The sequence below is a fragment of the Eulemur rufifrons genome, chromosome 7 (assembly GCF_041146395.1).
Source record: "Eulemur rufifrons isolate Redbay chromosome 7, OSU_ERuf_1, whole genome shotgun sequence".
Lineage (NCBI taxonomy): Eukaryota > Metazoa > Chordata > Mammalia > Primates > Lemuridae > Eulemur > Eulemur rufifrons.
In genome coordinates, this window is record NC_090989.1 from 148861482 (window position 1) to 148873082 (window position 11601).

Here is an 11601-nt window from a genome sequence, read left to right on the forward strand (position 1 = left end):
ACAGGGGGAGCAGGATGGGCAGAGCATCGGCCTCCTCTTTATATTGAGCTGAAACCGGGAGCTGAACCGGCCCGAGTCAGACAGTATCCCATGCCCCAAGAAGCTAGAGTGGGAATAATGCCTCACATTCGAAGGCTCCTAGACGCCGGGATCCTCCAGAGGTGCCAGTCAGCCTGGAATACTCCCCTGCTGCCAGTGAGGAAACCGGGTGGAAAGGATTATCGGCCTGTGCAGGACCTCAGGGAGGTCAACGCGCGCGTCCTAGACATCCACCCTACGGTTTCCAACCCCTACACCCTGCTGAGTTCCCTTCCTCCAACACAAACCTGGTATACTGTTCTGGATTTAAAGGATGCCTTTTTCAGCTTGGCAGTAGCCCCGCGCAGCCAGGAAATATTTGCCTTTGAATGGCAAGATGAGGAGAGGGGAATCCGAGGACAGTTGACGTGGACACGGCTACCCCAGGGGTTTAAGAACTCACCCACCCTGTTCAACGAGGCCCTCCATGAAGACTTGGGTGAGTACCGGGCCAGTCATCCACAGGTGACTCTGCTACAGTATGTAGATGATCTGTTACTAGCTGCCCCAACCTCACAGACCTGCTTAGAGGGCACCAAGGACTTACTCAGGGCGCTGGGCGAGATGGGGTACCGGGCTAGTGCTACGAAGGCCCAGATCTGCAAGGAAGAAGTCACCTATCTAGGATATAAAATAAAGGGAGGACAAAGATGGCTAACTGAGGCAATGAAACAGACTGTGTTAAGAATACCCACTCCGACCTCATGTCGGGAAGTAAGGGAGTTCTTGGGATCAGTAAGGTACTGCCGCCTCTGGATCCCAGGGTTTGCAGAAAAGGCTCGACCCTTATATGAAGGGTGTAAGGCAGGTCAGGCTTGGGAATGGACTAGGCAAATGGAGAGCGCCTTCCAAGCCTTGAGAACAGCCATGCTAGAGGCCCCGGCCCTAGCCCTCCCTGACCCCACGAAGGAGTTCCACCTCTTTGTGGATGAAAAAAAGGAAATAGCCAAAGGGGTGCTCACACAGATGCTGGGACCGTGGAGGCGGCCGGTAGCATATCTGTCCAAGAAACTTGACCCCGTAGCGGCAGGGTGGCCGGCGTGTTTGCGTATCATCGCAGCCGCAGCCCTGCTGGTCAAAGACGCCGACAAGCTCACCCTGGGTCAGCATCTGCGAATTACCACCCCTCATGCCATAGAGGGGATCCTGAAGCAGCCACCAGGGCGATGGATTACAAATGCGAGGTTGACTCACTATCAGGGGCTTCTGTTAGATACTCCCCGTATCGAGTTTCGAGCTCCTGCCATCCTGAATCCAGCCACGCTCCTGCCAGATCCTGGACCGGCAACGCCTGAGCATAGCTGCCTTGAGATCCTGGCGGAGACCCAGATGGCCCGGAAGGACCTGCAGGACCGCCCTCTTGCGAACAGCGACCTGACCTGGTTCACGGACGGGAGTAGCTTCGTCAGGGAGGGACACAGGTACGCAGGAGCGGCCATAGTAGATGGACAAGGCAACCTTATCTGGGCTGCACGCCTTCCACAGGGGACGTCCGCCCAGAAGGCTGAGCTGATTGCATTAACGGAAGCCCTTCGCCGGGCCCAGGGAAAGAGGCTGATGGTATATACTGACAGCCGCTACGCCTTTGGGACAGTGCACATACATGGCGCCCTCTATAAAGAAAGGGGCTTCATCACGGCAGAGGGCAAAGAAATCAAACATAAGCCTGAAATACTTCAATTGCTAGAAGCTATCCTGTTACCAAACGCAGTGGCTGTAGTCCACACTCCGGGACACCAGAAGGGGGACTCCCTAGAAGCTCGAGGCAACCGGGCCGCGGATGCCGAGGCCAAGAAGGCTGCGGAAGGACCTACACCAACAGATGTCTTACACTTGAGCCTGCCGCCCCCAGGAATGGGAGAGATACCCCCTCAACCGGACTATTCCAGTATGGACATGGACTGGGCCAGAGAAAAACTTCAGGCAACGCAGGGTAAGGATGGTTGGTTCCAAGACAGAGAGCATCGCCTAGTAGTTCCTGAAGCCTTGGGGAACCATTTGCTGAGACACTTGCACCAGACAACGCATCTAGGCAAGAAAAAGATGTTGCAGCTGCCGGACACTGCACAACTCAGATTCAAATCACAAGGAAAGACAGCAGAAAGCATTGTCAAGGACTGTCGTGTCTGCCAGGTCATGCAGCCGGGGAGGATCAGAGGGACCCATGCAGGTACCAGGGAACGGGGGAGGCGGCCAGGATTGTTTTGGGAAATAGATTTCACGGAGGTAAGGCCAGGGAAATATGGGTTCAAGTACTTGCTGGTTATGGTAGACACCTTCTCAGGGTGGGTAGAGGCTTTTCCTACTAAAAGAGAAACTGCTTTAATAGTAGCCAAGAAAATGCTGGAAGAAATAGTTCCCAGATACGGGCTGCCGGAGAGCATAGGGTCTGACAACGGCCCAGCCTTCACAAGTCAAGTTAGTCAGGGACTCGCCCGGGCTCTGGGGGCAGATTGGAAACTACATTGTGCATATAATCCCCAGAGCTCAGGGCAGGTAGAGAGAATGAACAGAACTCTAAAGGAGACTTTGACTAAATTGGTTCTGGAGACTGGCGGGGACTGGGTGACGCTCCTTCCCTTTGCCCTGTTCCGAGCCCAGAACACCCCCTACCATTTAGGCCTAACCCCCTTTGAGATAGTATACGGTGCTCCTCCACCGGTAATTCCAAAAATGAAACCTGAGACCCTGCCTGAACACCCTATAGAAGTACTACAGGCTGTGCAGGCCCTGCAAAGGGTTCAGAGCCAGATCTGGCCTGCCCTTCGAGCCATTTATCAGGTCACCCGACCGGCAGGGGAAAAGGCTAACGGGCACCCTTACCAGCCGGGAGATTGGGTATGGGTAAAACGGCATAATAGCAAGACCCTGGAGCCCAGGTGGAAGGGACCTTTTCAGACTATTCTTGTTACCCCCACTGCCCTAAAGGTTGACGGAGTGGCGACTTGGGTACACCACTCCCACGTAAGACCTGCCAACGAGGACGAGCGGGAGCAGCAGCAAGTTCAGTGGAGGGCCTCAGCGGATCCTGAGAATCCACTAAAGACCAGACTGACTCGCGTAACAACCAGACCGCCGCGGGACTCAGGATAAAGACAATACGGAATAAAAATACTTGTGGTGACTGCTATATACATAACCCTTATGGAAAAAGTAATGACTGACCCAAATCCCCACATGCCCTATAACCTCACCTGGGAAATCACTAACTTAGAAACTCATGAAGTTTATAGTAGGACTTCAGGAACGGCCCCACTAAACACTTGGTGGCCGGACCTGTACTTCAACTTAGAACAATTGCCAGGCATGGATAATCTGCAGTATAACCCTAAGCGGCAGGGATTGGGCTATGAATATCAGTATACCCAACGCCAGGCCCGGATAGAATTAAGTAGGAATGGTTTTTTTGCATGTCCGGGATTTAGAACAGGGGAAATGAGGCGCGCGTGTGGGGGGATCGAGTCTCTCTACTGTGCAGCCTGGAACTGTGTGACCACCAATGACGGAGAGTGGAAATGGCAGGTCCGACCTCTTTTCATTGAGATGTCTTATGTCCGGCCATGCTCACGAACCAGGTATACCTCTGACTGTAACCTGATACGTGTAAGATTCACAGAGGAAGGAAAAAAAGACAGACGGTGGGTCTCGGGACTATACTGGGGAGTAACTCTCTATGATCGCCGCTGGGGGGGGGGGCGAGGCACTGTAATACAATTCAAACTGAGGGCTTCTCCCATCTCGGGCGCTGTAGGGCCCAATCCAGTGCTGGGGGGAACCGGTTCTGACATTTTGGGGGTGCTGGGAGATAAACAAAATAGCCCACGCCCGACTGTTGCTCCACCCTCACTCTTAAGGACCCCGGTGGCAGAGATAGAAACGCAAGTAACTCCCAGGACAAAGGGGTCAGGAGATCCCTTATGGAAAATGCTGACAGCAGCATATGAGGCATTAAATCGCTCCGATCCCAATGCTACAAAAGCCTGTTGGTTATGCTATGACATCAGACCCCCTTTCTATGAAGCAGTAGGAATAGATGCCCCCTTCAACCGCACGGGAGAGGAGGTCCCCAGGTCCTGCACATGGGACCGCAAGGGGCCGGGGCTAACACTTCAGGCAGTCACTGGAAATGGGACCTGCGTAGGGAAGGTGCCCCCTAGCCATGCACAACTTTGTGCTATAGTCCACCCATCTATAAACTGGAATGGAGGAACAAAATGGGTGATTCCAGCACTCAATAGATGGTGGGTTTGTTCTAAAACAGGCTTGACCCCATGCCTTAGCCTGTCTGTCTTTAATGAGTTAGAGGAAGTCTGCATCATGGTACTAGTATTCCCTAAGGTTATCTACCACCAAGAAAATATAATATATGATGCATGGGAAAAACGCACAGGAGGTGCCAGGTTAACTACAAAAAGAGAGCCCTTTACAGCAATAACCTTAGCCACCCTTTTCGGTCTGGGTGCAATAGGAACAGAGACAGGTATCTCATCCTTAGCGGTGCAGCACAGGGGGTTCAATAGCCTGAGGGCCGCTGTAGATGAAGACATATCCAGGATCAAAAAATCCATCTCCCATTTAAAAAAGTCACTGACCTCACTGTCTGAGGTAGTGCTGCAGAACCGGAGGGGACTAGACCTACTACTCCTCCAACAGGGAGGGCTGTGTGCGGCCCTAGGGGAAGAGTGCTGCTTCTACGCTGACCATACCGGGGTAGTAAGAGAATCCATGGCTAAAGTCAGAGAAGGACTGGCTAAACGGAGGCGAGAACGTGAACAAAGAGAAGGGTGGTTCGAGTCATGGTTCAATAGCTCCCCTTGGCTGACTACTTTGCTTTCAACTTTATTAGGACCCCTAATTGTGCTTTTGCTCATCCTCACTTTCGGACCGTATATTCTAAATAGGTTAATTACCTTTGTAAAAGAACGAGTCAACATGGTACAACTGATGGTACTGCGACAACAGTACCAGAAGCTGATCTATGACTCTGGCTTACAAAAAGGGGAAACACGAGGCCCCATGTCCGAGCAAGAGTGCTAAAAAAAAAAAAAGGGGGAAATGTAGAGCAGGAAGGAAAACAGGAGTAACTCCATGACAGACTGGACCTCTTAGGAAAGGCCTAAGTTTTGGTTTCCCCAACGCAGGCCCTCCCCCTCCCCGGAATGCCGCTGGTAACAACTGAGGGCCCTGGCTTGGAAACTGGCCAATCAGGAGCCAAAGCTATCGGCCACTTTTGAGGGAACAAATGAACTAAAAGGGGGGTGGGGGGTGTGTGCCCGATACATGTAACCTATCGATAAGTATAAAAGCTTTGTTTCCACCCCAGGGCGGGGTCCGGGCTCGTGGAGAGACCACTGTGCTGGTGCTCTGAGCCTTGGACCCTAGCCTAGGCTAGAAAATAAACTCCTTTGTCTGTTGCAGCCTTGGTGATTCTGCGTATCTGTTCCTGGGACTGAGGGAAACCGGTTCTTACACTAGTAACTCAAGAACTCTGATGGAGATGTTCAAGGAGATGAATGTTGTTTTCATGCTAACACAACGTGCATTCTGCAGCCCATAGATCAAGGAATAATTTTGGTAGGTACCCAATAAATATCTGGTGATGGGGCTGCTCCAAGGAAGGGGACAATGAATGGATGAGTAAGGGTAAATGAATGAAGTTAAGAATGAATGTAAAATGGTGCTCCAGCCATTGAAAACTAGGGGACAAATTTCAGCTCATTGGATTTGGCCCGCAGACAGTTTCTGACTGTGAATTCTAAGGCTGAGGAGAGTTGATGGTGCTAAGTACTTGCTGTGCTTGCCCTGAACAATCAAAAAGGGCTTCCTAGAGGCAGAGTGTGGAGAGTTACACCTCCCTGCTTAGGGTAACGTCATGAGGCAAAGGAAACTCACTCAAGCGGGCATATGAAAATATCAGGGTTGTCTGATGAGCCAAGTTCCTGTTTGCAGGTCATTAGGAAGTTAAAGAGTAATTTAGGGGTGATCAGAACTGATTGAATTGACTCCAAACCTCACCTGTGGCAGCAATGGGGTAGGTTGCCTTGGAGTCAATGGCCCAGCTTTCCCCTGATCTGCTGACTGGGACCTGGCCTGACACCCCACAGAAGCCCCTCGGGGTCAGCTTGCCTCAGTGCCCCAAGCCCGGGCAGCTATCAAGATAAGTTCCCTCTGCACTCTGAGCATAGACCCTCATCGTGAAAGGAGTTGATTTGCTGAGGTCCCTGTCACCTGTGACTTTTCATAATTCCAGGATTCTGCCTTCTTATTAGAGAAGTGTATAGGCAGGGCATTTGGGCTAGTGGCAGGGTACCAGGTGAGAGATCAGAGACTGAGGGCTGAGCCTCTGCTTGAAGACTCCTCGGACTAGAAGGCCCTGTGGGGCCCCTCAGATTCATTCACACTACACCCTCAGACAGAATCAGCTCCTCCTCAGCCAGCTCCCCTTCCCCAGGGACTAAAGCCCCAGCATCAATGCCTCTTTCCTTTGGGTTAGGATGTCAGAAGCTCCAGTGGAAAGACGGACATTCATGCTTCACTTACCTGTGACTGTGTGTGCTCTGGGCACATGGAGCGAGAAGCAGACATGACTCCAACAAGGTCCCACCCCCTTGGGGAGCATCGTTGAGACCAGAGGGGAGAAGGACTTGGGAAAGGATGCGGAGATAAACACAGGGTGTCATGGGACCCCGGGGAGAGGGCAGAGATATGAGAAAAGGCTTTAGGATATGAGCTGAAATACACTGAGCACTCACTAACGTGAGCCAGGCACTGTTCTAAGTGTTTTTCGTGTATTCTCTCTCTTTGCCTCACAGCAGCACCTATAAGGCACTATTATTAACCCATTTCACAGACAAGGAATGGAGGCACAGTGAAGTTAAGTCACTTTACCAGGAAGGGTCAACTAGGAATGGAAACTTTTGTGGATTCTTTCCAAGATCAGGAAGGGGTGGACGTGAAACTCTGTAAGTGCTTGGTGTATTTCCACTGAATGAGCTGGCAAACGAATGAATGCATGAGTACATGAAGGTATGAATGATCAGTAAGCCACAGGGGTAGGAGTGGGGTCGAGGTAGGCTTAGAGAGAAGGTCTAGAGCTGAGCTGGATAAGGTACGAGCAAAATGTAATGCCGGTGAGCAGCTGTGACCTTAGCTAGGGGCTTCTCTCTGAGCTTCCTCCTGGTCACCTCCTCCTCCCATGTGACCAGGATCTGCCAGGTATTAAGTTCAAGGGAGCAGTATTTTTCCAGACACGGTCTCACCAGGGTTATATACACAACCTGCAGCCACAGGGCAAGGTCCGGGTGTTCAGATCTTTCCACCCCTCATATATCAACGCCTCCCAAACCTCTTCTGGCACCCAGAGAACAGTGTGTCTGTCCGGAGCACAACCTGCAGGAGCACAGCCATGGTGCTCTGGAGTCTGGTGCCGGGAGCTCTGCTGGTGGTCATTGTGGTGTACCTGTGCCTGCCAGGGCTTCTCCGACAACGCGGACCCCAGGAGCCCCCTCTGGACAAGGGCACAGTGCCCTGGCTGGGCCATGCCGTGGCTCTCCAGAGGGATATGTTTGAATTCATGAAGCGCATGTGGGCCAAGCACGGGGATGTGTTCACAGTGCAGCTAGGAGGCCAGTACTTCACCTTTGTCATGGATCCCCTCTCCTTTGGCCCCATCCTCAAGGATACACGAGGAAAACTAGACTTTTCAAAATATGCAGAAGAACTGGTGCTAAAGATATTTGGATACTCTGCACAGGGTGAGAAGAAACAGAATGTCCACTCAACCAGCACCAAGCATCTGATGGGGCATGACTTGGAGGATCTCAATAAGGTGGTGGTGGACACCCTGTCCCTGATAATGCTGGGGCCCAAAAGCCGAAGTCTGGATGCCAGTTGCTGGCGTGAGGACGGCCTCTTTCACTTCTGCTATAACACCATTTTCAAGGCTAGCTACTTGAGCTTGTTTGGCTACAGGAAGGACAAGGAGCAGGACCTGCTCCAGGCAGAGGAGTTATTTACCCGGTTCCTCAGGTTTGACCACCTTTTACCCAAGTTTCTCTATGCTCTGCTGGGGCCCCGGGAGTGGCTAGAAATGGGCCGACTGCAGCGCTTCTTTCCCAAGATGCTCTCTATGAAACACAACCAGAAAGAGGGGGTAAGCAACTGGATATGCTCCCTACATCAGTTTCTGAGGGAGCAGGGAGTAGCCCCAGACTTGCGGGACAAGTTCAACTTTGTGATGCTCTGGGCCTCCCAGGGGAACACAGGGCCTACGGCCTTCTGGGCCCTCTTGTTCCTCCTGAAGCACCCAGAAGCCATGCAGGCTGTGAGGGAGGAGGCCACCCAGGTCCTGGGTGGGGCGAGGCTGGAGGCTGGACAGTCCTTCCCCTTACAACCTAGAGCCCTGAGATGCACCCCGGTGCTGGACAGTGTGATGGAGGAGACTCTGCGGCTGAGGGCTGCACCCACCCTCTGCAGGGTGGTGTGCAAGGACTATATCCTGAAGATGGCCAGTGGGGAGGAGTACCTGATCCGCCGCGGAGACAGGATGGCCCTCTTTCCCTACATCTCAGTGCACATGGACCCTGACATCCACCCTGAGCCCACTGCCTTCAAGTACGATCGCTTCCTCAACCCTGATGGGAGCCGAAAAGTAGACTTCTACAAGGCAGGCAAGAAGATTCACCACTACACCATGCCTTGGGGCTCAGGCGTCTCCATCTGCCCTGGGAGGTTCTTTGCCCTCAGCGAGATGAAGCTCTTTGTCCTGCTCATGGTGACATACTTTGACCTAGAGCTATTGGACCCTGACACACCTGTGCCCCCTATTAACCCGAAGCGTTGGGGCTTTGGTACCCTGCACCCCAACCACGATGTGCGCTTCCGCTACCGCCTGCAGCCTGCAGAGTGAGCTCAACCAAGCCAGCACAAGGCGGGGCAGAGGGGCTCCTCCCTGGGGGCTCCCACCTCTTATCTTTCTCTGCAGTCCCAGACTCCCACCCTAACCCCTCTGGTTCTGTGGCACCTCCTACCTCTGTCCTGGTCATCCTCACTCTCTCACCCCCTACTCATCTCACAGGCTTGTCATTCTCTCCTTAAAACACTGTTTCTTACGGTGCATCCTGTGGAGCCTTCCTCTCGCAGGAAGTCCAGCGGAAGGGGAAATATGGGTGGGCCACTCCCTTTGGAAGATGGTGCCTGCCTTGAGAAGTCCTGCAGTAAAGAAACTGGTTCCCACCAGTAACGTGGCATCTTCCAAATCTTAGCCTGTACCTTCCCGCCCTGCTTTACGTTTTTTCTGCAACATTTATACCACATCGTATGAAATTCATGTTCTAGAACAGTGTCTTCCAATAGAAATACAAGGTAAGCTATGTGTGTCATTTTTAATTTTTTAGTAGATATATTTTTAAAAAGTAAAAAGAAAGATAAGTCATTTTTTGAACATATTTTACTTAACTCAGTAGATCCAAAATGTGAACATGGGATCAATGTAAAATGCATTGGTGAGATATTTTTACATCGTTCTTTTGATCCTGTCTTCAGGATCTGGCCTGTGCGGCACCCTCACAGCACTTCTCAATGCAACTAGCCACATTCCTGGTGCTCAACAGCCCCTGCGGCCAGCAGCTGCCTGTTGGGTAGCTCAGGCAGAGAAACACTGCCTTTACAGTAGCAGTTCTTCAAGGTCACTCCTCAGTGCCCTGGCCTCCTCTATGCACCCCCACCTCGGGGTGGTCTCAACCCCCTGCTTGGTTTTCCATGATCCTTGCTGAGCTCAGAGCTTTCTCCTACCCCCAGGCCCCCAGGGGAGGCCCAAGACCTCTGACTCAGCTTGGCCCATGCAGAACTCAGCTTCTGTCCCCTGTCTCTTCCCGGAACCACTCCCCCCTCTTGACTTCCCTGCCTCTCTGCTCAGGACACTACCATCTAATCAGGCCCCAGTCCTGTCTCCTCGACCCCTGTGATTCCTCTGAAATGTGTCCCGTCCTCCCCACCCCTGCTGCCATTCCTATACCTGTGACCTCTGCATCTCTGTCCATACCAGGCCTGCCCGGCCCTCTGACTACCCTGCTGCCAGAGGCCTCTTTCCAAAGGCACCTCTGATTGTCACTCTTTTCCTTTCCTGGCTCCCCCTTGCCCTCACACACCTGACATTTAAGTTTTGCTACGGTTGGTCCCCAAATTTCTCAATCCAGTGCAATTTTACTTTGCCAAATTTCATTGCTTTTCCTCCAGTGCCAGCTACTCCCGGAAGCCTTCTTGAATTTCACCCCTCCCATCCTCTGGCCAGAATGGCCCCCATCCCCCTGGGCTCCCCCAGCACCATTTGTATCACAGCACATCCATTATGTGTCATTGTTTTCTGTGTCTGCTCCTTCCCCCTGCCCCAGGCTGCAGCCCACTAAGCAATGGTATTATATTCATTCATTTCTGACCTTCAGTTCCCTAAGTGGTCATTAAATTGTAGAAACCTGACTTCTAGTCTTGGCTAATTTACTTCCTGTCCTCAAATCTTTTCTTGCTCCTCCATGGCCTAAGGCTTCAGGCATATGAAATGGAGAATCCACATTGTTGGGAAGGGGGCACAGGAGGGGAGAAGGCGGCTGGATGTAGGGAACTGTCCATGGAAAACTTACCAATGACCTCCCACACAGCCAGGCCCTGTGCCCAGCCCACTGAGGATGGGGGTAAGGGCACGGGGCCTTCACACACCTGCTTGGCCCTGCCCAGACCTCGGTGCTGTGTCCCTTCCTTTTCCCCACACCCAAAGGAATATGGACCAGGAGCCTGGCCTGTGGACGGGATGGGGTGGGGCTGAGGGCCTGAGTCCCCTGAGTCAGGACCAAAAGTTCTCAACTGGCAGTGACCATGCCCAGATCTCCGAGGAACTTCACGGGTCCTGAGGCCTGCTTGAGAGCCCCAGAGGGTGTGCTTGGCACCGAGGGAAGCCTCAGTGGGTGAAGGGGGAGGTGAACACAAGGGTACCACCCCACACTCAGGGATGTCCACCACAACAACAGGGCTCCCAGGAAGCAGTTGTTAGATCCGGTTCCCCTTGGCCCCAGGAACAGAGAGGCAGAGTCACTGAGGCTGCAAAAAGGCAAAGGAGTTTATTAACTAGCCCCAGGCCAGGGTCCAAATTCCAGAGCACCAACGCAGTGGCCTCTCCAGGAACTAGGACCCCGCCCTGGGGTAAAGATTAGGCTTTTATACTTCTCTGTATGCTAGTTTTCATACGACACGTTATTCTGCACACAACACGTTAGTCTGCACATGACATACCAGTCTGTACACGACACACTAGTCTGCACACGACACACTAGTCTGCACTTCATCCCCCTTCAGTTTATTTGTTCCTTTTGTTTAGAAGTGGCTGATCGCGTTGGCTTCAGGTTTGTTGACTCTAAGTTTCAGGCTTTTTGCACTGGCGCCAGTTGTAGTTAACATCATCCAGGGGAAGAGGAGGGTCTCCGACGGGGGAGGGGGGCTGTTGTTGCATACCTTCTAGTTTTTGGTTACAAG

At 52.4% G+C, this 11601-nt stretch overlaps 1 protein-coding gene across 1 annotated transcript; it reads left to right on the forward strand.

Annotated features, from left to right (window-relative positions):
* The first annotated feature begins 7388 nt into the window (after window positions 1–7388).
* On the forward strand, window positions 7389–10554 carry LOC138388112 (5-beta-cholestane-3-alpha,7-alpha-diol 12-alpha-hydroxylase-like). The gene has a single exon (XM_069475585.1). The coding sequence runs from the start codon at window positions 7484–7486 to the stop codon at window positions 8984–8986; it is 1503 nt and encodes a 500-aa protein (XP_069331686.1). The 5' UTR covers window positions 7389–7483; the 3' UTR covers window positions 8987–10554.
* Window positions 10555–11601: the final 1047 nt, after the last annotated feature.